The 27,654-nt window shown below is 40.2% G+C and overlaps 4 protein-coding genes across 15 annotated transcripts; 1 reads left to right on the plus strand and 3 right to left on the minus strand.

Annotated features, from left to right (window-relative positions):
• The first annotated feature begins 7,810 nt into the window (after positions 1-7,810).
• LOC6497451 lies at positions 7,811-8,895 on the plus strand. The gene is made up of 3 exons (XM_001962011.4): positions 7,811-8,205; positions 8,265-8,666; positions 8,737-8,895. Exons 1-3 carry the CDS (start codon positions 8,143-8,145, stop codon positions 8,779-8,781), a joined length of 510 nt encoding a protein of 169 aa, XP_001962047.1. The 5' UTR covers positions 7,811-8,142; the 3' UTR covers positions 8,782-8,895.
• Positions 8,896-10,495: 1,600 nt separating this feature from the next.
• LOC123257391 (outer dense fiber protein 3-like protein 2) lies at positions 10,496-11,199 on the minus strand. The gene is made up of 3 exons (XM_044716229.1): positions 10,975-11,199; positions 10,751-10,831; positions 10,496-10,609 (listed from the first exon to the last, which is right to left on the minus strand). Exons 1-3 carry the CDS (start codon positions 11,197-11,199, stop codon positions 10,496-10,498), a joined length of 420 nt encoding a protein of 139 aa, XP_044572164.1.
• On the minus strand, positions 11,095-26,408 carry LOC6498082 (mucin-1). Of its 9 annotated transcripts, none has more exons than XM_032451451.2 (15): positions 25,939-26,408; positions 20,066-20,252; positions 19,798-20,004; positions 19,643-19,741; positions 18,793-18,894; positions 18,437-18,541; positions 18,113-18,211; positions 17,935-18,033; positions 17,767-17,865; positions 14,879-17,650; positions 14,691-14,789; positions 14,503-14,595; positions 14,217-14,282; positions 11,759-12,236; positions 11,095-11,228 (listed from the first exon to the last, which is right to left on the minus strand). In XM_032451451.2, exons 2-15 carry the CDS (start codon positions 20,175-20,177, stop codon positions 11,222-11,224), a joined length of 4,437 nt encoding a protein of 1,478 aa, XP_032307342.1. In that variant the 5' UTR covers positions 20,178-20,252; positions 25,939-26,408; the 3' UTR covers positions 11,095-11,221. The 9 variants fall into 9 exon arrangements, with proteins under 9 accessions (XP_032307342.1, XP_014761973.1, XP_032307341.1 ...); XM_014906487.3 differs by lacking the exon at positions 25,939-26,408 and adding an exon at positions 20,320-20,464; XM_032451450.2 differs by lacking the exons at positions 14,217-14,282; positions 25,939-26,408 and adding an exon at positions 20,320-20,465.
• Positions 12,406-14,210, minus strand: LOC123257442. Of its 4 annotated transcripts, none has more exons than XM_044716578.1 (5): positions 13,956-14,210; positions 13,782-13,860; positions 13,054-13,719; positions 12,874-12,983; positions 12,406-12,812 (listed from the first exon to the last, which is right to left on the minus strand). In XM_044716578.1, exons 3-5 carry the CDS (start codon positions 13,127-13,129, stop codon positions 12,495-12,497), a joined length of 504 nt encoding a protein of 167 aa, XP_044572513.1. In that variant the 5' UTR covers positions 13,130-13,719; positions 13,782-13,860; positions 13,956-14,210; the 3' UTR covers positions 12,406-12,494. The 4 variants fall into 4 exon arrangements, with proteins under 4 accessions (XP_044572513.1, XP_044572511.1, XP_044572512.1 ...); XM_044716576.1 differs by having other exon boundaries at positions 13,782-13,891; XM_044716577.1 differs by having other exon boundaries at positions 13,782-14,210.
• Positions 26,409-27,654: the final 1,246 nt, after the last annotated feature.

The following is a 27,654-nucleotide window of genomic DNA, read 5'->3' on the forward strand; positions in this document are numbered from 1 at the left end:
CTAAATTCCCAGAAAACCCAGTTTAAGCTTTATTGGCCGGTAGCCGACAGGCGATCAAATGTGTCTGGCAATATGTTGCAAGTCAGTGGTTGCAACATCTCGGACATTGATTGGCAAGCCTTGGCCACTTGGAGTGGACACTGGACTTGGCCGTTGGTTTGTTGTAGCCTGTCGTCAGGGAATGTTTGTTGTCATGGCGACACGCCCACTTTACATTTTCAAGGGCGCAAGTTTCGCATAGCTGCGGCTATTTATAACTTGCAACAGTTTTTATTCTCCTGTTTTTTTTTTGCTTTCTTGGCTGTTGCGCCCTTTTGTGCCTCACGTGCCTGTGACGCAGATTGTCGGGGAGCCCTAATTGCAGCAATCCCAGCTGCAGGCAAAAGGCAAATCCTTTATTATACAGAAATTGTTTCTGCCCATGGGTCGTGCAATTAGCCTGGACTTGGAGAGGGGAGCCTTCACATTATGGTATCTGGAAAGCACATCCGCACTTAGTCATCTATTTTTGTTTCTCATTTCTGGTAAACAGAAAAAGATTATTTTTTTAATAATTACCTGACTCAATTTACACTTTTTTGTTTACAACCAGATAAGAAAAACATGGGCTATCATTTAAGAAAAATATTCATGAATGAATTTGGCATGAATGAGATAAATATTTTAAAATAAGAATGGAAAAATATATATATAATTTAAACAATGAATTTCTAAAAATAATAATATTCAATGAATATTAAACAAACAATTTCTTAAGCATCATTTATTTTCCATTAATTTCATTAAAGTTTTCAACAGATTTATTTTAAAAGACCAAGTGCAGATAGTACTTTATGGCGATTAATTTTGGAACTAGGGATAAATCGTATCCATCGTCGGTGACTTTTACTTGCGCCCAAATCCATATTGTTCTAAACATATGTTTATCAGACAATTATTTACGACCATGGGATCGTAAAAAGTATGAAAAGTGTACCAAATGACGTCATTTGGCGGTTGAGTGGCGCTCCAATTCATTCATTCAGCAATGTCCCTCCTATATCTTTGGTATATATTGTTAATGAATCCCCTGGCCCCTACCTCGTCAACTGATGCATGACGTACTCACTCACGTTTGCGTTTTAGGCCACCATTAAAATCTGTTTACAGAAGTGACAATATCTGGGTATTAATTAAACGGCTGTGCATACAACTGGCATGCAAAAATGTACGAGAATTTATATATATGGAGTGTCTGGAGAGCAAAAAACCGGTTGACGGAATGCATTTTTAATAAGGAGGGGTTGGGGATGTTCCCATGAGAGAAGGTGTCTCCTTGCCTTGATCATCAATCGATCGGTCGACTGAATACGTATTGCAACATCTTTTGTTACAAAGTGATCTTGAGTGATTACAAAATGATATTCACAACCGACAGGAGGCCGTAGAAGTTTCTTTAAGGAAGTAAGAAGGCAATGCATTCAAGGGAATAAAAAATTTAAATGTTCTGTTTATTATTACTTTGTAAAGCAACAAATAAGATATAAAAACTTTTCTGCAGTAAAAAATTTACTATGACTAGACTCAGTGTTTACTCAGTTCACTTCTCCGAATAAATGGCTACTCTTAAAGCAAATTTATTCAATGGCCCAGGCGTTTTTATTTATGAGGATACAAGAAAACTCTTTCATGCAGTTTGGCCATAAAAATGGCTAGCCTTTTCATGTCCTAGCCCCATCATCAGAAGCAACATTCTTATTAGTTCCATGGTGTTATTTCTTCTATTTTCAACAAAAAATGAAAAGATATATTTTCGGCTTTTTTTTACGTTCAAACTTTTGACAGTTTAACGCTTGGCCGGGAAATTCGTTCAACGTTATTTGGCTTTTTATGGCCAATAAATGGAAAAGTTGCGCGTTGCATGTGCAACAGATTCCGGTTCAGTTTGCGGTTTTTGGTTTTCTGTCACGTGTTTCGGTCTGCGATTCACGCTCCTCACACTCCAGAGTCCGTAGTCCGTAGTCCGGACTTTTCCAGGCTACGTGCTCGGCATGTTGACCCTCCCCTCCTATTGGGTGGAATTTTCCGGACGCTCATTTTCATTTCAGACTCCTGGCAGCCCAAATTGAATTTTCTGTAGGCCCCACAATTCAGGGTTTTATTTCAGCAATTATCTCTCTGGTAGGAGAAAAGTGTGCTTCTTTGTTCGGATTAACTCTGAATGTCCCTCCTACCGACATGGTAGCACCTTGGATAATTTACGACTTTAGCCAGAGTTTTTCCCCCTTTTCAGTTTTTATTTGATTTTCCGCAGTGACCTTTGGTGGTGCATGTATTTGTGGAAAAGTCAAGTGGCGCTTTTCCAGCCGACTTCAACAAAAGCATTCCATTTCAATTGCAAGTTTTCGTACAACATCTTAATGGAAAGTTTACGTGTAGCCGTACACAAAAATTCTGTGATTGCAATTACAAACATGCCGCTGGCTCTCGGCCAAAAAATAATAATCAAGAAAACATACAACCAAAAAAATATATCTGGAAATATTATTATGCATCTGCAGTGCATTCAGAAGAAGTAACGAGTCAGGGGCCTGCCATTTGATTCATTAAAAATGCAAAAAAGCACGCAGTCGAAATGGAAATTTTGCAATCTGGGCCAAGCTAAGATTTGCGGCCATAAATCAAACCATTTGTCAATTGCCAAACAATCGGTAAACAACAACTTTGAAATCTTTCAGATCTCTGCCCTGTGAAAATTGCGTGTGGGCCGTTTTTGGGCCCACTTCAGAGTGCTTTTGGCCAACTTTCGCCATTTGGCTAAAGCCTAATCCTAATGACGCGGCTTTTTTGAGGGGAGCTTGCGTGCCACATAATGATGCAAGTGAGGGAATGGTGACACGGTAATGTTTCATTACACAGAATGTCAGGTAATTCCATTAAGAAAAAGGAGTGTTTTTTTAACCAGGAATCCATCTGGTATCTAAATGTCAGGCATTACAGTCTGTATGGCAGGAAAAGGTTTGGAAAAAATGTCAGTTCTAAGAAAACTAAAGATGAATCGCTATTAAATTAATATAATAATAAACTAATAATATTTTTGTTAAATAACTGAAATATAATTGCCTTGCGATAGGAAGGGATATCTATCTAAAGAGCTCTTACTTCTTATTATAGTATATTTTTATGTAATTGATTTATCCTCTATAAAAACAGACCATAACTTGGTGACACTACCAGAGCCATTTATTATCCAGAAGCTATAAGACTTAATAGATTTTAGCTTGATTAATTAATCAGACGTTTTGATGATTTGTTGACGTTGACGTTGAAACATTTCGCCAACATCTTGTTTTATGTCTCTCGGTGGACTTTAATTAATTGATATACGGTTTCTGCAAGTGCCTGCCCCTTTTTTATTGACAGTTTTTTCGTAGTACTTTTTCGGGGCAAGTGTAGCACACGCTGCGAACTCTACCCACATGACAGAGCTGGTTGTGCAATTTATGTGTTGGTTCTGTGGTGCTGTTACAGACCGCCCAGGTTCCGCCCACAGTCACACCCACTCCCACTACAACTACCACTCCCACGCCCATGCCCAAGCTCCCCCCTTCCTGCTATCCCAATATCCATCTGGGAAATACGGGCGAAATACGGGCTTCTGGCCTCGCTCTCCAGATCTAATGCATTTTTGAAATTTTGAACAGCAGGCAGCTAATCTGCAAGACAAATGCATAAACAACAACTGTGGCACAAACACACATCACGCCTCTCCTCCCGATAAATCCGCAACAAAAGGCAGTAACTAGAGTAAAGACAAGGCAATCCCTTAGAAGCTGGACGCGATAAAAGTTTCCCCGAGAATCTGCGGTTGGCTGTTCCCAAGCTGCGGGCCAAATCGGAGATACAGTATCTGGCAGATACCCCGAAGCCTTATCGCACTGCCGACCATGTGTTTCGCCATCGACTATTATGATAAGCGCTTTGATGGCGTTATGATAACAGCCGAAACTCTATCTACTAGTATTGTGTAAAGTTTTTAAAGGAAAAAAATGTGTGAAATTAATTAAAATTAAAATGTGTTGTGGCAGTCGTTTACATAACAGCTAGCAAAGAAAGTTGCAGATTTCAAGTGAAATAAAAGTGAAATTACCGGAGCAACAGCAGGTAAAATGATCTTTTTTTTTTGCGCTATTAAGATGAGTCATTTGGGAAACTTTTTAGCCTCTTAGTGGTTAGGCTTTGGTTGTGTAATAGCCCGCATCTTGGCCCTAAGTCTCATGAGTGCGGGAAAATAATTTCTTTGACTTTCCATGAATTGCATATCTAATAAAAATTCTACGCTAAGAAATCGAGGAGCCCCTGAGTGGCCGACTGGCACTTTGCCCACATCCAATAAATATAAACAACTACAACGCGTGGCGACAACAAGTTGTTGGGCAGCTGCTGTGGAATAAATAGAAATGTTATATTCGTTCGTTTAATAGTCGACAAGTGTTTAATTTGTTTGTTTTCGGGGCTATGCCTGGTTAATAAATAAATAAATACGATGTGCCGCCGGGTTGGGGGCATATATCTATATAGCTAATTTCGATATGCGCCATGACCCCAAAATACATTTCGTTTATTTACCCAATCGCATTTCTGCAACTGACATAATTGGGTCTCCAGAACTCTCAGAAGGCTAAGATAAAGACTGCACTTGAGGAAGTTTACAGAAAGGGGGGAACTCTAGGATCTATTTGGCGAAAACTAATGAATGGATGGCCTGTGTTCTTGGGCTCTGGTGAAAGCCAAGTTCTGACTTCAGTGAGATTTATGGCTTAAACGTTGTTAAACGGTTACGGGCCAAAATATTCCTTGTTGCCTGGCCATTTATTATTTATTTATGTTCGGAAAAAGTGGCAGCTGCAGCAACGGAAGTGTGGAGTCTAAAGGTGTCACAAAGTCCATTCATAGAATGCCAAAACCAGCCACAGAGAAGGGCGTGGAAACGTGGTCAATATGGCAGAGATATATAGTGTTATTTATGGGTATTGGGTAGCCGGCAAATTCAATTACACAGATATTATCTCAAAGCGAAAAATTTATGAGCCAAATGGTCCAAGCTAAGGACTAGATCCACTTTGAGAAAATGTTTATAATTATATAGTAGTTGCAGTAGTAGCAGTATAGTTGCATTATTTTTTGCAGTGCATCTAATTTATATCACTTTGGTACTCCCAACACTGGATACCATAATCAACAGCTACAAAGTGGCTTCAATTTGACACGCCGTGGGGGCCACTCGCGACGTACAGTATCTTGTAGATACCTTCAGTTAGCCATAAACCGACGCCTGATTAATGCGGCTCGTTCAGAATAGAAAGGAAAGGTGTGAAAGACATATACTGCAGCCCCTTTTCCAGGAAATGTTTATTCCTATTGATTTTTTTTTTTTGCAAGCTCACGGAGTGGGAAATTCCACTATATGTTTATGCGCCAATTTCCATAGATTTGACAGCATTATGACTCCTGGACTCTGGCCATTTCAGATTTTTGGCTGACCGTTTATGGCCCCCGATTGATGGATAGCATCCAGAAATTAGTACTATTCTCAAGTACCATAGATGCTCAGAGCCCAGAGATAAACGGAGCACCAGATACCAAGTCTGGCGAGTGCAACAGATCTGTATTCAATAAACAAATTGGATACAGTGAGCAATTGCTGTTGCCCCAATTGGAGGCAGTGAGTTATGGGCCTTTGATTCCGATCGGAACTTCGAGAGTGAGGGTGAGGGTGAACACTGAGTCACGTATTGTTGTTTATCAAAAAATTCTTTTTTTTTTTTTTTTTGTGGATGGTTGGTCAAGAAACTCTAGAACCGGTTTTGGAAAGTCAATACAAAACAAGGTGATATATACACAAACTTTTTTATTAAACAAACAAAAGAAAGGTGAACTCTTTGATTTCATCTCTTATATATTTTTTTATAATAAAAAATAAATGGTAGTTGCTAGAAAACGATGATTAAGCCACTTGGTAAGATGAACAAATTTGTTTGTAGCTTCGTATCTTACGCCGTCTACAGTTAACCGCATATTGGATGATGATTCACGATCTCGAATACCTGAATCCGGTGAATTGACATTGTTTGTAGTCTCGTTTTACTTGGAATGCCGTTGACGTATTGGATGGTTGTGCCACAGATACACTCAATACTTTTTTTTTCTTCTTATTTGTTTTCTTATCAATGTACACTTCAAAATTTGATAATACCTAAAAAGGTCACTGATAACACACACTTTCATACATAATGGGGTTCTACATATATATTTATATGGTATGGAATATAGACTTTGTTTCTTTCGGTAAATCGGATACCTTCACACACACCAACTGAATTGATTCGGATTTGATTTTGTATTTCAATATCACTCGGTTTGTCACCCACCTGTAGATATATTTGTATCTGTGTTTGTTATTTACTTTCATATATTTCTATGTATTGGCTGTTCTCTCGCTCTCTAAAATATCTAATAAATACTCTTTTTATTTGTTTAGGACTTATTGAGCCATCACCTCGTGCACAATTTTTACTTTTTTTATTTTAATATTTATATAATTTTTTGTTTTATTTTTTTTTATATTTTTTTTAGCCTTCTATAAATTAAATTACCGCTTACGTTGTGAATTTTTGTTTAACACTTCTGCGTGGGCTTTTGTTAGTTTCTTTTTTTTCTTTTGCTCGACAAAAAATTATACTGCGACGTCGACAATATTTGAATAATATTTAACAACAGGTTGAAGAACCACAATTAATAAAAAAACGCGCTCCAAGAGCTTACAAAAATTGTTAAGAACAACACACGTCCGACTTCCACGACTGTTTATTTCGATGTGAGTCTTGAGTCTTGCAGCCATAACAGATGACTGTTGCCTGCCCAAGAGCTCACAATTAACTCGATTTTTTTTCAAGTGTTTCAATACTAGTAACTCTCTCGCTTAAAGATGTGCTCTCTCTCAACTAGTGTTGAGAGAGTATGATTTCCAAGACGGTTGGATTTTATTTGGTACTGGGTTTTTGTTCACAGCGACTTTTTAAGTTTTATATATATATAAAATTTTTGAACAAAAATTGGTTTATTGAGCCCACTGTTCTGTTGTTCTCTTGCCTAAATTCTCTCGCGCCAGAGCTGCCAGACTAGTAAAGAAACATATCAGTGCTGCCAAGCAGTTATGTGTGTTCTAAATTTAGCCCAGCTTGGTTTGAAAATTCATTTAATTGTTTAAGTTTGGCCTCTTTTGTATATAAAAAAGGAAAGTAACTTTTTTTTAAAGTACTATTACAAAAGATGTTTAGAAACTTCAAATATTTTAATATGCAAAATGGTTTTCAAATTGCATTTCACCCAAAAGATGGGAGATCTATTATTTGGAAACTTAATGTTTATGTCTTCTAAAAATCATATTTTATGTTAATTAAATACAAAATTTAATCATAAACTTTGTTTTTTTATTCTATTAAAAGTTCATTAGAATTAATATGTAAATTAAATTTTTATACAATAATAAAAGACATTACCAAGCCGAGTGAGCAATAATTAAAATATCGTATAAAAGTACATCTACTACTACATTATACATTTCTTTGTTTAATGCATTTAATTAATAGACTAATAGAAAATCATTAAAATCAGCTTATCAATTACACTGCACCGAATATCTGTGCAACAATGCAGTTGACGGGTAACAAGAGTGATGACTACTTATCAATTATTTTCCGCTGATTTTTAACTCAAATTTGATGACCGGGCCTTTATTTTGGTTGCGAGTGCAAACACATTTTAGAATGCTCCCGAGATCAAATTCCATCGACATGCTAATCAAAAAATATAGAACAAAAAACACAAAAATAGATGTCATGCCAGGGAGTAATTATAAAAAATGGCCGACCATAATAATTCTGGCATTTAGACGGCTTTAATGGGCGACCGTCTGCCCAGTGGAAGTTCAGCAATCAATTGAGCCGAACGATCGCTGATCGCTAAACCCAAGTGCCGCTTAATGCGCAAATAATTGCGGATATCCAAGAATCGGGGTTAGCCAGAAACTCGTATAAATAGCGGTAAGGCCATCCTGGACTGGCCAAAACAAAAATCATCCTCAATTTGGAGTACAACAGCATGCTGCGTGGAATTTATTTTGCTCTGCTCTGCTGCCTGGCCCTCCAGGCGGCTCTGGCCTGTGTAAGTTGAAAGGATAATCGAACCGAAAGGATTAAAACTAATCAGTGTGATCCTTGCAGAATGGCTACAAGGCCAAGCTGGTGAAGATTGAGAACTGTGCCGGCGACGATGCCATTATGACGGTTGGCGATGACTTCAGCCTGAAGCTGAATAATAAGTGCGAGCTGGTACCATCGGGCTGCATCATAAATAAGCCCTTCGCCACCGCCATGGCCAAGTTCAAGGTCCAAAAGGACGGCATTGTGATGAAGGAGGGCAAGGTGGATCTTTGTGCCGCCATTGATCAGGCATCCACGGAGGCCAAGAACCTGATGAAGCTATTCGGTGCCCCCTCCGCCTGTCCGGTGGCCGAGGAGAAGGTATGCGCCAATGAGCACACCGTCGACTTCAGCAAATACAAGGCCATGTTGGGAATGGCTCGAGGACATCTCATAATCGATGCAGAAATCAAGCACGACACTGTGGGTTCTTCAATTATTCTTTACTTAATTTTTTTTTTTAACTTGCCATTTTCTGTTGCCTATTTTTCAGGGCAAGTCCTGCATCCATGCCGAAATCGAGCTCACCAAGAACTAAACTGGTTTTGGTCCTGGCAAAGGACAATGTTTATATTATGAGTCTTGCAAATCTGTAGTTGTAAATACGAAAACAAATAAATCCGGTATTGAGGTAATGCACGCAAAAAATCAACGAAATAAGAGAATATCTTGGTTCGGGATTTATGCGGGAAATTAATGTCCTTTTCTCTGCATAAGGAAAGGAGCTGTGCAAGATAGACTTCGGGAGGTGGCTATTGGCCTAAAATGAAGACTTTTAGAATCATTTTAGCCTATCTTTCCCGACACGAAATAGCCTAAATATTCGCCACCATGGTAGTAACGTGAATCACATGGCTCTCCGCATCCAATTATTTAAAAAAAATTGTCATATTTTAGCTAATAGTTATCCGATCGTCGAATGTTATACCTTCCCGATCTTAGATCTTTGAGTAGCATCACTATCCATAAAAATCTGCCTATCAAAAATCTGACCCAATTTTTGAAAATTTTCAAAGGGGTAATATCGTGATTTTGACCAAAAATGGACCTAAAATTGTGTTTCTCTATTTTTATGATATTTTAACACAGATCAACGCTAATTGGAACCCTGATTTGCAAATGGTATTCCTTTTCCAAATGCGATAAAAAATAACTAAAATATTGGCTAAAAAGTGTCTCAAAAGTTCTCATTTTGGCCTTCCTGTTCTTAGCTTGGTCAACAAGGCTTTCGTCCTCGAATTATTTCAGAAAAATAACCATAACTTGGCTAAAACTCATCTGATCGTCGAATGTTATACCTTCCCGACCTTAGATCTTCAAATAGAATCATTTTCCTTCAAAACCTGGCAACCTAAAATCTGACCCGATTTTCGAAAATTTTCAAACATCGTGATTTTGGCCAAAAATGGACCCAAAATTGTATTTCTCTATTTTTATGATATTTTAACACAGATCGACGGCAATTGGAACCCTGATTTGCAAATGGTATTCCTTTTCCAAATGCGATAAAAAATAACTAAAATATTGGCTATGAAGTGTCTCAAAAGTTCTCATTTTGGCCTTCCTGTTCTTAGCTTGGTCAATAAGGCTTTCATCCTCGAATTATTTCAGAAAAAAATCCATAACTTGGCTAAAACTCATCTGATCGACGAATGTTATACCTTTCCGATCTTAGATCTTCAAATAGAATCATTTTCCTTCAAAACCTGGCAACCTAAAATCTGACCCGATTTTCGAAAATATTCAAACATCGTGATTTTGGCCAAAAATGGACCCAAAATTGTATTTCTCTATTTTTATGATATTTTAACACAGATCGACGGCAATTGGAACCCTGATTTGCAAATGGTATTCCTTTTCCAAATGCGATGAAAAATAACTAAAATATTGGCTAAAAAGTGCCTCAAAAGCTCCTATTTTGGCCTTCCTGTTATTATCTTGGCTACAAATACTATAAAAATATGAAATAAATAATTTAATATATACTATAAAAATATAAACCGCTTTATTATATATAACCGCAAACAGAAATGAAAACTATTCGATTATATTAGTAATCTCATTTATATATTCGTGTATACATATGTAACATTCCACAACACTTTCGGCTTACAAATAGGTTTCAGAAACAGTTAAAACTTAAGGTTAGTTTCAATACGAGTTGCATAGGTAGTGGCGTTAAGGTAAGGAAGCTGTTTTTCGAAGACCGTCTTGGGCAGAGGCAGGAGTCAGGAGTCGGGAGAGCTCCAGCTTCAGCAAATTCCCGAAAAGCTATAGTCGTACTCCGAATTCTTCTCGTTCAATCGACCCAGATACTGCGAGTGCTTTATCCCAAAGCTATAGGCGGGCACATGGGAGAGATTTACCTATTTTTGGGTAATAAATAGAAACCAGAATAAAAGTGCTGTTCAGAGAATTTTATAAACATATTTGATTAATTTTAGAAATCATTATAGCCCTTTATCTGGGCGGCCTGCTATCAAAATGCGATTGCAGCGTTCGGGTACTCCGACCATTGTGATTTTCTTGCAATACTTGGAGTGCAGAATGCCGAAGGATATGGCCGGGGGCGATCGCTTCTCCCAATACTGTGGGCGTGGCAGATGTTTAGTTAATCGAAAATATAATATGAAAATTCAAAATGAAAGATATGTATATGGAAATGAACCATATAAAAAGAATCCAGTTTCATCCTGAAAATTAAAAAATATAAATCAAAAATATTGCTAACCTTCTCCGGACAATGGGCTCCGGGTCCAGGCTTGTTGTCATCGCTCAGAGCCTTGAACTTGCCACGCATCGAGTAGACCGGTGGCTTTGACTTAACCACCGTATACTCGCCATCATAGTACCCGGGTCCGGGGAAGATGAACACCGGAATCAGTGGCGGCTTTTCGCGTCCGGTCATCGTATAGGCCGGAGCCGATTTGATTTTTCCTTCCTTGCTGCTGCCCATGACGGTTGGTATTTTGTAGACATTAGGAGCTGTCGAATATTATAAAATATAATTAAATAATTAGGTATAAAATTAAATAAAAATCTTTAGTTTAAGGTTATTGGGCAATGGCTTGACTCTAGAGCTGGAGTAAGAATGGTTCGGGTTAGTTTCGGGGTTGGTTGTTGATGATGATCTTGATTTGATGTGACTTGGCCTGAAAGTAAATATAAACATCGCTTTCCCAAAACAAATTTTGACCCTCATTAGGCGCTCTAAAGAGTAAGTTAAATAAAATACCTAAGTTGGTTAATAATGGACAACAGGACGTATGAGTAATATCAACTTCACAGTGCGTATACTTAATGTGATTGGCTTTACATTCTTTCTTTCTTGACTTTCTTTTATTAAACTGTGTTGATTTGAAATAAAAATTGTAATATAAATAACACAAGAAAATATATAAAAAAAAATTATAAAAAGGCAACGGTGCGTATACGTAATATGTAATTTAGAGTAAAATGTAAACTGCCCAATAAAATTTAATCATTTAGTTACTACTTTGCCTTTTGCCAGTTACCTGATGATCTTCTCCTGCACGCTGCTCGCCCCCACAGCGTACTTCACCGTCTGCATCCTCGAGGACTGGCCACTGGACACAATGGCGCCATCGGAGCGCACCACCGTCTGGTGGCTCACGGCAGCCGTCTTAGTGGCACTCGCGTCCGACTTACCACTGGCCACTACTTTCAGATTGTCGCTCATCTTTTCGCCGTGCACCGCCTGCTTCTCAGTAGTGGTGGTGCTGACCACCTTCGAGTGGCTGCCATTGGTGAGTGGTACTGACTTGAGTTCATGGTGGGCGATGCCATTCACCTGCTTTTTGGTGCTTTGCTTTGTTTGCTTTTGCACCAGATCCGGTTGCTCCACGCCGTTGATAAAGGTCTTTGTGGTTGTTGTGGTGGTTGTTGTTGTGGTGGTGGTGCTACTACCATTTGCATTGTTTTGGCTATTGTTTGTGGTTGTGGTGGTGCTGGTGCAGTCACCGTTGTTGCGTACTAAGCAAAGGAATATTATTGGATTGGATCAAAGAAAAATGAACATTTAAGCTTGTGCGATATATTCTAAGAAAAATAAATTCTTTATGAAAACAAAATGCGTTTCAAAACTGATCAGTCTTGGTATTATGAATTAGGGCCTTAAGGCTACAAATTAAGAAAATTGCAATAAAATGTGAAACTAATTTATTAAGACTTTGGAAATAATATTTCTTAATAAACAACTTTTAGAAACTTTTTTTACCCCATCGGATATAGTCAATCGGGACTAGGAGTGTGATTGGCACCTTTCTGATCTTGGGCCTTTTTTTGCTGATTTTTGCCAAGCTTTCGCTGCACCCATTTGTTTTTCCTTCCCGATCGCCTGCCGCCTGGATCAGGATCATTACCACCTGGATCGGGATTACCATTGTTTCCGGGATCATTACCATTGGGATCGGGATTTGAATTGTTTCCGGGATTTGCGGTTGATGGGAAATCGGTTGGTGGCTTCATGTGAAACATGCAATCGTTCCGACACATGGTCAGGGTGGGATAATCATTATATTCATGTACTCGCGGGCACTTGGAATACACCTTAAAAATCACATAAAGGATGTGTGAGGTGGGATGGTCAGGGGAGGAATAGCAGGGGTACCTTGATGCAGTCGAGAATCACGCGATGGAAGGTGTAGAAATGCCGACGTGGTCCTTGGCAGGCCCTCTCGACACTGTATCTGTTTTTAACCAAACATTTGTTGTTTCGATCTTATAAAAATCGAGAACAAAATATAGAATTATTGGCATTGGGGATGCCGATTTGGGGGTTAATCCTTACGCCTGTTCCTTGCCTTCCATGGACAGACTAAAAGTACGACGCAGCCGACGGTTAAAATAAACAGCAACAGTCTCATTGGGAATTTAAAAATAAACTAATTTTCTCCACAGACTGACTCTTCACACTTTCACGGTTTGAAGAATTTTCCTAATTGAAATTTCCATTGTACATTTTTTTTTCAATTTCTACAGTAGAAGCGAAACACGAGTCATTTACTACAATCACTGAATATATATTTTTAAATTATTACAAGGATCGAATTCCGAAAAGGGGTTTAAGCCTCATGATTTTGGAACCGTGTCTAATACTAAGTTAGTAAGGAAAATCATCAAAGGGGGAGTAATCAAATCGGGGAGATCCAAACGCAGGAGGCTCAAACGGAGGAGCTCGTTCATCGGGGTATGAGGGATATTCCTCACCGAAAGTATTATTTTTAACAGATTTAACTTCAGGAGGCGGTTTGAGTTTGAGCTTGGGTACGAGCGGTTGGAATTTGCGAGGTTTGTTACCATTGGTATTGTTAGTGTTGGTATTGTTATTGTTGGTACCGTTCCCTGGTGGATCTGTACTTAAGATAGGCTTTGTATAGTAATAGCAATCATTCCGGCAATCGCCCCTGGTTTTATATTCGTTTTGCTGATACTCCTGTGGGCACCTGGTGTATACCTTTAAATATAGACTTGGTGAGGTGGAGTGACATTTTTTTGGTTGGCAATAAATAAGAGTACCCTAGTACAGTCAAAGAGCACCCGATGGAAGGTGTAGAATATACGACGTGGCCCGGGACAGCCCGATTCGTGTCGGTATCTATTGTGTATCAGGCAATTAATGTTTGGATCTGGCAAAGAGTGCGATTAAAAGTATGATATCCCAATCCCTCTCGACTCCATAATAATTCTTACACTTGTTTTTGAACCAAGTCGCACAGTTACAGCAAATGATTAGAACGAATGCCGAACACAATACCGATGTTCTCATGATTAGAGTGTTCCAAATACTAAAAACTTACTTCGTATACCATATAGGATGGCTTGTTTTCATATATAATATAATATCTTAATCCGTAAAATTATAAATAACCGTGGACTGATCACTTTTGAAACGCTTTCGCCGAATAGATGACTTTTAACTATGAAAGTATGATTTTGTGGATTTTTTCTTACCGGGACTGGCCAGACGACGCTCACGTCTTTGGACAATTCGATCTTCGATGTAAGCGCCCTTTGGCTCTAGTGATTTGTGATTATATTTACAGAGCATACAACATACAACATGGATGAGATCATGGCCAGAAAACCAGATGACCAAAACGAAAATAATGTGCGAAAGGACATGGAATAAAAGAGAACAAGGACACACAGGACACAACATAAAACACATAGAACAGATACCCTTGAAGAAACATAGTCCATAGACCAAGCGGAAAAAAGCGAATAGAAAGTAACCTACCTGGCAGATTTGGCAATGGAGCCGTTTTTAAACCAAAACTGTATGCCGGGGAGCTGTCCAGCTTGCACTGCTCGGGATGATAATGGCCGGGGGCTAAAAGGCAGGAGGGGATAAGATGCGGGACTCATGCAACACACAACAGCAACATGCAACACTAGCAAGAAATTGTCGTCTCAGCCGTATCTTACCTGGAGCATCGGTGGTCACACGGATCTCCGACTTGGTGCCGAAAGTAAAGGCAGGTGTGGAGTGCAGGGAGTGCTTTTCAGGCTCGTATGCGGAGGGTGCTGTAACGGCACAGACCCCGGTTAGTGTTATCCGTGCCCAAGGACTCCCACATAATAAAATACATGTCCCACCCTTGTGAAAAACTTGCCTGGAGTATCAGAGATGAGTTCTCTTCCCAGTCGCATGCCAAAGGTAAACGCCGGTGTGCTGTCCACATGACACTGTTCCGGGTGGTAGTCGCACGGAGCCGGGGTCTGCATCACCGGCTCGGCGGTCGGACGACCTGCAATGGTGTAGGCGGGTGTATGGTCGAGGCGAACTCTCTCGGGGGCGTAGTCGCATGGCGCAGGATGAATCACTTCCGCCTTGGGGTCGTACTTGCCGCCAAAGCTGAAAGCTGGGTTGTGATCTTGGCGAACCTTCTCCGGAGCGTATGCCCCAGGAGCCGGGGTGTCATTGGGTTTATGCAGATCGTGCCGTCCAGCGAATGAGAAAGCGGGGTTGTGATCCTGTCTCACTTTTTCCGGATGATAGTCACCAGGAGCAGGGGTGTGGTTCTCGATTTTGGGGTCGTTCTTTCCCCCAAAAGTATAAGCGGGAGTATGATCTAGCCTAACCTTTTCGGGACTGTAATCACCAGGAGCCGGAGTGTCACTTGTAACCTTTTGAATATGCTTTCCGGCCATTGAAAAAGCCGGATTATGGTCTTGTCTAACTTTCTCCGGAGAGTATGCTCCAGGAGCAGGATTGGTGTCGGGCTTGTGAAGGTCATGCCGGCCAGCGAATGAGAAAGCGGGGTTGTGATCCTGTCTGACCTTTTCGGGGTGGTAGTCCCCAGGAGCAGGGGTGTTGTTTTCTACTTTTGGATCGTTCTTTCCTCCAAAGGTATAGGCAGGAGTGTGATCTAATCTAACCTTTTCCGGACAGTAGTCCCCGGGAGCAGGAGTATCGCTGGCCACCTTCTGGGCGTGCTTTCCAGCCATGGAAAATGCAGGATTGTGATCTTGGCGTACTTTCTCCGGGGAGTAAGCACCAGGAGCAGGATTATTGTCAGGCTTGTGGAGGTCATGTCGTCCGGCAAACGAAAAAGCGGGGTTGTGATCCTGTCTGACCTTCTCAGGACAGTAATCTCCAGGGGCAGGGGTATTGTTCTCTACTCTTTGATCGTTCTTTCCTCCAAAGGTATAGGCAGGAGTGTGATCCAATCTAACCTTTTCGGGGAAATAATCTCCCGGGGCCGGTGTATCACTTGTAACCTTTTGAATATACTTTCCAGACATTGAGAAGGCAGGATTGTGATCTTGTCTGACTTTCTCCGGAGAGTAGGCTCCAGGAGCCGGGGTGTCATTGGGTTTATGCAGATCGTGGCGTCCGGCAAACGAGAAAGCGGGATTGTGATCTTGCCTGACTTTTTCTGGGTGATAGTCACCCGGAGCTGGAGTGTGGTTCTCCACTTTAGGATCGCTCTTTCCTCCAAAGGTATAGGCAGGAGTGTGATCTAATCTAACCTTCTCAGGACAGTAGTCCCCGGGAGCAGGAGTATCACTGGACACCTTCTGGGTGTGCTTTCCAGCCATCGAAAATGCGGGATTGTGATCTTGACGTACTTTCTCCGGGGAGTAGGCTCCTGGAGCTGGAGTATTGTCAGGTTTGTGGAGGTCATGTCGTCCAGCAAACGAAAAAGCGGGGTTGTGATCTTGTCTGACCTTCTCGGGACAATAATCCCCAGGAGCAGGTGTATCGGAAGATACCTTCTGGGTGTGCTTTCCAGCCATGGAAAAAGCGGGGTTGTGGTCTTGGCGAACTTTCTCCGGAGAGTAAGCACCAGGAGCAGGAGTATTGTCAGGCTTGTGGAGGTCATGCCGTCCAGCGAACGAGAAAGCGGGATTGTGATCTTGCCTGACTTTTTCTGGGTGATAGTCACCCGGAGCAGGGGTATTGTTATCCACTTTAAGATCGCTCTTTCCTCCAAAGGTATAGGCAGGAGTGTGATCTAATCTAACCTTTTCGGGACGGTAATCCCCAGGAGCAGGTGTATCGGAAGATACCTTCTGGGTATGCTTTCCAGCCATCGAAAAAGCGGGATTGTGATCCTGTCGGACCTTCTCCGGGGAGTAGGCTCCTGGAGCAGGAGTGTTGTCAGGCTTGTGGAGGTCATGCCGTCCGGCAAACGAAAAAGCGGGGTTGTGATCCTGTCTGACCTTCTCAGGACAGTAATCCCCAGGAGCTGGAGTGTTGTTCTCCACTTTAGGATCGCTCTTTCCTCCAAAGGTATAGGCAGGAGTGTGATCTAATCTAACCTTCTCAGGACAGTAGTCCCCGGGAGCAGGAGTATCGCTGGAAACCTTCTGTGTGTGCTTTCCAGCCATGGAAAAAGCAGGATTGTGATCTTGACGTACTTTCTCCGGGGAGTAGGCTCCGGGAGCTGGAGTATTTTCTGGCTTTTGCAGATCGTGACGTCCGGCGAAGGAGAAGGCGGGGTTGTGGTCCTGCCTTACCTTCTCCGGGTGGTAGTCCCCGGGGGCTGGTGTCTCGCTTATCTTGTGCAAATCGTGGCGACCGGCGAATGAGAAAGCGGGATTGTGATCGTGCCGAACTTTTTCTGGATGGTAGTCGCCAGGTGCCGGAGTGGAGCTCTCGAGCCGCTGCTCGTTCTTACCGCCGAAGGTGAACGCGGGCGTGCGATCGTTGCGGTACTTTTCCGGAGCATACGAACCGGGCGCCGGGGTCTCGCTCACCGCCTTGGTTTCGTGGCGGCCGGAGAGGGTGAAGGCCGGCGTGCTGTCCAGCCGCACCTTCTCGGGCTGGTAGGTGCCCGGGGCGGGGGTGTCGCTGGCCTTGGCGAGCTCCACGCGGTGGCCGAAGCTAAAGGCGGGCGTCTTGCTCAGGACACACTTTTCTGGTTCGTATGCGCCGGGTGCTGAAATGAGTTAGATATTGATGGGATTATGTAAGAAACGTTGGATGTGGCAAAAGGGTGCATCAAAAATTATACATTTTTAGAAAAAAAATATATATTTCTTTCAGTGGACTTACCAGGCGTGCAATCTACCACATCATGAGAGGCCTTGCCAGTGATCGAGTACGCGGGTGTGGAGTGTAGTTTTGATTTTTCTGGGCTGTAAGCACCGGGTGCTACGAAACATTATAAAATAAATCCAAAATAAACCAAACTAATCGAAAGAGTGGAGTCAAGAATCCTACCTGGAGTATCGCTGACCTGAATGTGTTTGGTTTTGATGCCAAAACTATAGGCGGGATTGTGTTCGAGGCTAACCTGCTCGGGCTTGTAAGTGCCCGGCGCTAATCAAAAATCAAAGTTGTGATAAGCATGAAGCAGCTACTTTCAGGATGTAATTATGGAATTAAAATGTATACAAACCTGGTGTATAATCTGGCCGCAGCTCATGGTGTTTGATGCCAAAACTGAACTGAGGCGTCTTATTGAGCTTCACCTTCTCAGGACAGTAGGCGCCAGGAGCTGTGAATGGGATAAATATTAGGATTTAGTTGTGGGGATCAGAGTGCTAGTCAAGTATGTGAGATATTCTAAGGATACTGTCCAATTGTAAGGCAATAGGACATTGCTTGTTTAGGCAATGCCTCGTACAGATGCACATATAGGTACAGATTCAGATTCAAATAAAGATTACAGGATACAGAATACAAGTTACTGGGGAAGTGGAGAAGTGATGGGGATTATTACCTGGTGTGCCCTGGTCGTGTTGGATTTTAGTTCGTCTACCGAAAGTGTAGCGTGGGGCATTCTTTTTTGATTGCGTGACCTTTTCAGGGCAATAGCTATTCGGAGCTGTTAGTGTTAATAAAACATAAAAAAAAAATTCGACTCGAATCAAGACAAAAACTAGTATTAAGAGTTCTAAGCTATGTGAACTACTAGACTAGAGAGTGAGGATGAAAGTTATAGCTACAGATACTGTTAGGAATAGAGATAGATCAGGGTAAGTTAGTGATGAGGTGGGTTTGGAAGGAAGGTTGTTAGAACGAAGGTTCGAAAGAGCGAAATTTAGAGACCAAACACCAAAACGGTTAGTGGGTTACCTGGATTGTCAACAATGTAGACGTTAACTTTAATGCGAAAGGAATATCGAGGGGCTCGCCGCTTGACGACATCAAGTGGCACCACTTGATAATGATTGGGACCTAATTATCGATTTTGCCATTAAAAAGAGAAGAACGTCACAAATTAAAATCAAATCAAAGTACACAAAAACGCAAAACACAAATTACTGAAACACAGAAACACTAACAGAACGTATATACAGCTTACTAAATAATATTTTGTATAAATAATTATGATATTTAAAGGTGAGTAACTTCGGAAAATCAAAAATAACACCCACATTAAAATAAAACAAATTTGGAGGTAAACTATTTGAGGCATAGAAAGTTGAATAAATAAATATTTAAAGAAAACATATAAATCAAGATCTATCTATTTTTTGAAACTCACAAAAGTGTATCTTACTAATTTCCAAGAACTAAGAGAAATAGAGATACTACTACTAATAGCTACTGAGATACAATTACTGAAGATACAGATACAAAGATACTGGATGTTGAAAATAGAGAGAGAGAAAGCAACATCTGGGGGAGCAACTTACTTATGACATGGATTAGGATTAGTTAATGAAATCGCTTCTATATACAGTATGGATCCATGATTGATTCCCTGATTCTTGATTGATTGATTGCTTGATGATCTCCCGAATCCGCCACAGCCAACATGCAACAGCAACAGCCAACATCCAATAGCAATAAAAACAACAGCAACCCGAAACACACACCAAAACTCAACGCCAAACTCAAATTTTTCAAATCCAACTCCAACGCCCGAAAACACCATTCGAAAACACCAAATTTTAAGAAAAATGAGAATCCTGAAACTCACCTGGAATCTGGAAGGTTTTTAGATCTATGGGCTTCTGGCCAAAGGTATATCTTGGAGGGGCATCCATCGCCGCCTTGGCCGCATGCAGTACATCGTATTCTAAAGATTTGTTTTTTATTATTTTATATTTTTTAAAGATTTTATTTGGAACGTACCGCCTGGTCCTGGATTTTGGAAGCGGGTCAGTTCCTTGGGTCGACTTTGCAGGGTAGCAGCCCTTGGATAGTCCCGACCCTTGGCCCGCAGACCCGTGACATTGTATTGGGCCGGACCCGGTCCAAAGGTGTCGTATTTGCTACCCAACTTGTGACCAAAGGAATACGAAGGGGCCGCTTTCTTCTTCGAATCGGGCACTTTGCTACCTGAAAAGTTTAAAATTTTTTAAATTTATTTACATTTAAGTTAGGAAGGTAACTAACTTACCAATCAAAGTCGGAAGCGTGACAATTGCCGGTCCCGGATTAGTGGTTTCGGCGGCAATCTTGCCAATACGGACAGTCGGGGTCCAAGGTCGCTGCTCCACAGTCCCGCCCATATTTAGGGGTCGTATCTTTCGGGTGCGGGCGCAGGGTCCCTGTTCCTTGAACTTTTTCTTCTTGAAACCGACTTGCTAAAATATTCCAAAAATAATAATTAATTAACTAATATTTTAAATAATTGAAAAATCATAACAGCACCTTCTTCATTTTGGTGTTATATTTTTAATTAATTCTAGTTTCAAAAACTGTCCAAATAGAAAATGTATTCTAAAGTTTATTGAATTGACTGAACTAGCTAAGTTTACTGAAAACATTTCAGGAGAGGGTAAATCAATGGTTCGACCCCTAAAATTTGGGTAACCTAATAATCCAAATTCCGTCCTACTCCACTCCACTCCAACATTGTGCCACCAGTCGATGGCACAAAAATCAATCGTCTAGGTCTGGGCGCGCCAAGTTTCGAATTTTCTGGGCCAATTCCGTGAGCCGTGAGGCTAATAGCCAGGCGTGTGGGAAATCCAATATAAAAAAAAAATTAAAATACATTTTGTGGAATGGGGCGTGGCGTGTGGCGGCTGTCAATTTGCAGTGGCTGTTGCTCAGTTGTTAGCTAGTTTTTCCATTTCTTTGGCAGCCGGGGATTTGTTGGGCGGCGTGAAAGACAAACAATACCAATAACTTTGCGGTAGGCTCGAAACTTACAGAGCCAGGGGCAATAATAACAAAAAAAGGGGTGAAAATTAGGACTTAAATAATAAGGATATTTTTCATAGAAGAACATAAACTAGAAATATCATCAAAAAAACATCTTATAGCTCTTCCATTTTAATCCATTTTCTAATAACATTTTCCTGACTTATTTTTGACAATTAATTTAAATTTTTTTTATAGTACAACAGCTCTAATTGATTCCGTGTTTACTTAAATTAGCAACTAAACACTTTTGCCAACTCAATTTACAGATTACGTGACTACAAAATAGTAACAATTTTCCACAAAATACCTCGTTGGAAAAAAGAATTCTACTAATTTATTTACTCAAATAACCTAGAACAAAGACAATATGAATGACTATTTAGCATAAAGTTACCAACTATGGAAATAGTAGTGTATAATAAATATTTTTACGATAACCCCCCTCAACAACATTTATGGTCCGCCCGTTTTCGGCTGCCCTGGGCGACGACCTTCTTTCCATTTTCACAGCTTAGCACAAGGGCTACGGAAAGTATGACTTCCGTGCGGGACATCGTTGGGCGGGAAAAACAGACGGTGCCGGCTGGTATCAGGACGAAACAAGACAGTAGCTTTTGGGAACAACTTTATATGCATATGGTTCACACATGGATCTAATTTGGAGCGTGTAATCGATACGGGGTTCGAAGTTCTACAAAATAATGGTGGGCCTGGTCAACAAGGTTGCCCCCGGAGAGGTATATGGTAAGTGCTAATGTTGCCCATTTTGTGGGGCATGTAAGCCAACAAAACGATTACTTTTAATGACTTATGGCCGACAATTGCATGACGGACAGGAAAGGCAAAAAAAACTAAAACCTAAAGTCGAAACAAAAACAAATCCTGATGCCTGAAGTTTCCTTCAGAGCGTGCCACTTTCTTCATGGCCGTGAAAATTTCGCCTGGCTATGTAAATAATTACAACTATGCTGGGCAGGGGGGCGTGGTCTGGCTGTTAACAGGGCCAATAAAGCCGTCGTGTCGCTCTCCTGCCAACACTGCAGAACTTGTTACTTGAAGCCGTAATATTGCTCGCCTGCCCAGACCAGCCACTTTCCGAAATCCTCCTCGACGACCTCGCATGCAATTCGCAGAACACACTTGGGTTCTAGAACCTGGTCTTATATGGCAGCTCTTACATCACCATCTCATGTGCTTGGTGGCTGGCCCACGCAGCCATTCAACATCTCATTCAATTGCTGTTCGGGGCCAAGATCAGTCAAGGAAACTGATGAATCAGCCGCCGTTTGGCCAACAACAGAAGTCAGACATCTGTCAGACACTAAGTCTTAGCTGAAGTCTACCCACGGTATCTATGAGCCGTTAGAAATCTTTAGAAAAGTATAATAATAACTAAACCTATTAAAACTATGATCTAATCCATATATATCATTGGTGAAAAAATAAAATACATTACTCTAAAAACTCTCCATAATTATATTCTCTTATTTAAGTGCTTTTTTTATTCACACGAGTGCTCTTTGGAATAAAACGGGCTTTGTAGAGACCGGCTAAGAGGTCGCATTTAATCAAGTTAATAGACCGTTTGCTCATGCAATAAATTTGCATGCAGCGATCAGATTTCAGTAATCAAATTATAGATGGTGATGCTAGATAATCTATGCACGGGGTCGGTGAAAAAAAAAAACCAGGCCTTATAAACGAACTACCCACCCACACAGACTCTCTCTCTAGCTTGCTTTTTAGCAATTTAATAAACAAATAAATAAAAGCACTGTGCTCTCAACCGACTTGCAATATTCAGTGTTATCTTTATGACCTTCAGGGAGGTCTGTGAAGTTGGCACCCCAAATTTCGAATTTCAAGAAAATAATAACTGACCATTATTGACCATCGTTTGACCACTATTGACCACAAATATTTTCATTTTACCACCTTCCGAAAAAAAATTAGAGCAAAAAAACTTTCCGGGGGCCAACTTCACACTAGCCCCCGGGCATCAGAAAACATCTTTTGACATTAAATTTTAACGCATAGACCAGTTTAAACGATTGACCATCCCATAAAATCGATTGACCAACCCATAAAATCACTTGACCACCAAAAAAAAATTTTTTTTTTTAATTCCTCAAGGTCATGTGTCGGGGGCAAGCAACCAACGTCAGAATATGAAAAAAACATGTCATTTGAAAGCATTTTTGCAGAAATTGGAATTATGATAATTGACCATCTCTCAAAAATGAATGATCAATACATTTGAGAAAAATCTTCGTTTTACCACTTCGCAAAAAGAAGATATAGCCAAAAAAACTTCCCTGGGGCCAACTTCATACTACCCCCATCATATGTAGAAACAGAAATACGTATAAAAAACGTATTTTTGCGAATTTCGCAATTCTAATGGTTGACCATTTCTAAACATCGTATCAACATTATCCTTAACAAAAATCTTCGTTTTACCACTTCGTTTTTTATACATGTTTCTACATATGATGGGGGTAGTATGAAGTTGGCCCTCGGAAAGTTTTTTGGCTATATCTTCTTTTTGAGAAGTGGTAAAACGAAGATTTTTGTTAAGGATAATGTTGATACGATGTTTAGAAATGGTCAACCATTAGAATTGCGAAATTCGCAAAAATACGTTTTTTATACGTATTTCTGTTTCTACATATGATGGGGGTAGTATGAAGTTGGCCCCAGGGAAGTTTTTTTGGCTATATCTTCTTTTTGCGAAGTGGTAAAACGAAGATTTTTCTCAAATGTATTGATCATTCATTTTTGAGAGATGGTCAATTATCATAATTCCAATTTCTGCAAAAATGCTTTCAAATGACATGTTTTTTTCATATTCTGACGTTGGTTGCTTGCCCCCGACACATGACCTTGAGGAATTAAAAAAAAAAATTTTTTTTTGGTGGTCAAGTGATTTTATGGGTTGGTCAATCGATTTTATGGGATGGTCAATCGTTTAAACTGGTCTATGCGTTAAAATTTAATGTCAAAAGATGTTTTCTGATGCCCGGGGGCTAGTGTGAAGTTGGCCCCCGGAAAGTTTTTTTGCTCTAATTTTTTTTCGGAAGGTGGTAAAACGAAAATATTTGTGGTCAATAGTGGTCAAACGATGGTCAATAATGGTCAGTTATTATTTTCTTGAAATTCGAAATTTGGGGTGCCAACTTCACAGACCTCCTTCAGGGATTTGTTTATTTTGCTTTATTTTTATTTGATTTAAATTGATATTCACACAATTGACCCGAACCCGAGCGTGCTGGACCCAAGCACACGTCAGCCTCAATTTGTGATATCAACTTTATAAATATAAATAGACATGCGAGCTTAAAGTTTAGTTATCAACTAGATACTCTATAAAGTAGTATCAACATGCTCTTTATTTAATAAAAATTATTTTGAGCAAAAATGGCCAACTTAATGCACATCCAAATGACTAAAAATATAATTAACTTTCACAGAAATAAACTATAAAACATGATATACCTTTCCGTCCTACCATATAGAGTATTTAAAACCATCACTCAAACTCAATGATTTGTATTTTCTTTTTTTCACCAAATGGGGGAATTAAATGTGAGATCATTCCCAAAATATAGACAATTTCCAGGCCGACCAACTCAAAGACTTTTACGCCCAAATACGGCGGCTGGCGTTTCCTTTAGCCCACATCTGGTTGTCCGAAAAAGCCAGTTCGAAATTGGGTTTCCAGACAGTCGGCCCGACCCACGCCTCAGTTAGCCTCTGAAAAACTCCATGACTCCGTCAAATATTATGGCTATATAATTCGTTCGCTGTGCTGTCTCTCTATTAACGATTTGGCTCTGTTTTTCGGTCTGTTGTTGCCTTAAGCACTGAATGTCGAATGTCGGTGTGTATAAGTTTAATTAACAGCCGACAAGTTGAGCAATTCCTTTCCCAAAAACAGCAGGCAACAAAGGCAAGTGAGCAACCGGCAAATGGCCAAAATAAAAGTCAGAAAAAAGACAAAAACATCCAAATCAGAACCAAAACAGATGTGAGTTCTACTCTGATAAAAGATACACAGTAAAAACTTAAACTAAGTTCCTGTCTGAAAAAAAAATCTGTTCTTTTATCTTTTCTCTAAACTTAAGAGTCTCAGAGAGTTTAAAGCATATATATATATATTTTAAAAGAGTAATGGTAATATTTTTCAGTGCACTTGACGTCAGAAGAGTGAACTAGTTTGCGATCTCCAAATCTAATTAAGTTAACATTCTCGATTCTCTGCGAACGTGTTCTGGGCCTCTAAATTAAAGCCAAGAGAAAGCTAGCTGGGAAAATAGAGTTGGGAAAATTGGCAAACCTTTCGCTCTTCAGGCCATTTTGGAACCCGGTTTGGTTCTCAGATCACGTCAATAAAGAAACTTGTCCAAATGGCTTGTAATAATTACGAGCATTTGTTAGTGAATTTTACGAGACAAGGTACTTCCGTTGTAGTCGTTTTAAGCCTGAGATCATTTGCATTTTGAAACACATAAATATACTTCAGTTAGATCATTTAATAAATATTTATTTTGCGATATAGCATTTCCCCTCGGGTGGTTTTTTAGCCTTTCTTTGGATATTATATTATTTTTGTGAGTTTAACGCTTTTTTTTTTGTATTTTTTGTTGGTCGTGGAGGTGCTTCTCATAATCAGTGACTTTGAAAAATGAGCTTGGTCGTCGCTGGGTCGACCGGTTATTAGAGCTGGGCTGATGTCATGGGCTCAACAGGGGTAACAGGTAATAGGTAATAAAAAGTATCAACTCCGGCGGAACCGACGGAAGGGTTATGTCGCTGCCAACAAGTGAGCTGGATGGCTGGTGTCATTGACAAAACAATGGGAGGAGCGCACTGCAGATGGGCGGAACAGCTGACCCGAGAGGGTGGTATGGGGGCTGTGGGAGTTCTACAACTCCGCCGGAGTTTCACCGAGACCCAGACCGAGGCCAAAGCCGAAACCGAAACCCACCAGGAAATGCCAATAGTCAGACGGATAGACAGACAAACAGTCAATGAACTTTTGGATCGGGTCAGCACGCAATCCCCGGGCTGTTCAGGTGGTCCCTTAGACTTGGTTAACGCCTACTCCAGTTATATCCTTACCACAAACTAATATTCTATCTGCTGCACTTGATTGCGTTGGATTTCTTGATTCTTTCTTATTTATTTTATTTCACAATTAAAAACTTCACTTTAGCCGGAGCTTAACAGTCCTTGCCAGGATATTTGGCGATTTTCGGTGATTTTTCAAAACATCTGTTCACCGAAAAAAGACACTCGAAGATTTCAAATTGCTATTTTCGTTGTTGATTCGTGGCTGATTTATTATTTCGTTGATTCGATTCGTTGATTGGGTTCAAGTGACAGACAGCTGCTTTTGAAGTGGCGGGCTTTGAAATCTCTTAGAGGCTTCCCGATTTATTTATGGCAATTGGTTGTCTCAGTTTGTTTTGAACGCTTTACACTGAAATTATTTATTTATGCTGAACTGAGCTGAGCTGACAAAACATGAACCGTTCTCGGGGGCTGTTGGACAGAAACTGCGGGCCAAACTCGTAAACACTCGCTTTACGTTTCCAATTGGCGGCCTTTTCAACGAAAGCTTTTGCGTTGGTGTCTTAACATAGACTGGGGGACTTAACATGAGCTACCTCTGTTATAGGGTCTTGGGGAAGGTTTTTTGGAAAATATTTTAAGAATTTAATAGATTCTTATTATTTAAGAATATATTTCAGAATTATTTTTATTTGGGGAACTTAACATAGGCCTATCTTTAAGAAAGGTCTCTCATATATAATATATTATCCACATACCCATCCATGTTATAGGGTCTTAGGGAAAGTTTTTTAAATATATATTTCAAAACTTAAATAGATATTTATTATAAAACAGTTGTAGCTTTAGAATATTTTACTTCAGAACATTTATATTCATTTCGAATAGAATTCGACTTTTTGGCTCATTTACATTTTAAGAAAGTCATATCTAGGGGAAGGTCGCCAAACATAGACATTGCCCCCAGACTCCTGCCCACAGTTGAATTGTGTATCTTAATGGCTCATTGGGTATCGGTAATTCGATTGGGCTTGTGCTTATCGGGGGGAGGCCTATTTATGGCACTGCTCACAACAAACAATGCCGCTTGATTGTGGTTATGTAATGCAATATTATTACGATCTTGCCTCCGGCTCTAGATCAATGTATCTCCGCTTATCCCCCTGGCATCCAAAACCGATGCGGTGGCACACAGACAACCTTCACCCACACACGTGACTAATGGAGCATGGCATCCTCATTTTTGCACTATTATTTTGCATTTTTTTTTTCATTCGCTCTGCTTTGTTATTTAGGCCTTACAATTATAAAAAATATATACACCCAGACATAATAAATTAAATGAAACACATTATTAAATTTGATTTATATTTTTATTATGTTGCTTTATCCTAAGAGTAGGCTATGTTGGCAAAATAAAAAATATAAAAGCTTCAAAATTAGTAATATAAAAATATAAAAAATTGTTGAAACTCTACTGCATATTTTTAGGAAAAGAAAAGTTACAAAATTAAATGACACTCTTCACTATTGATGGCTTCGAGAAACCTCAACGCTCCTGAAAGCAAAGCTGTGATATGAATATGAAAGCTACATGTCACCGCCACTTTAAGGAGGGTCGCAGTTCCCTAAAAAAATCTGTATCCTTCAAAACCCTTTCAAAAAACTATTCAAAAAAGTGGATAAAGTACTGGATAGTATTTTAGGTTTTTGTTTATTAGCAATATCACGTTGATGGATTTGGTTTCGACTTGTTTCGGGAAT

This window comes from Drosophila ananassae, chromosome 3R (genome assembly GCF_017639315.1).
Source record: "Drosophila ananassae strain 14024-0371.13 chromosome 3R, ASM1763931v2, whole genome shotgun sequence".
Lineage (NCBI taxonomy): Eukaryota > Metazoa > Arthropoda > Insecta > Diptera > Drosophilidae > Drosophila > Drosophila ananassae.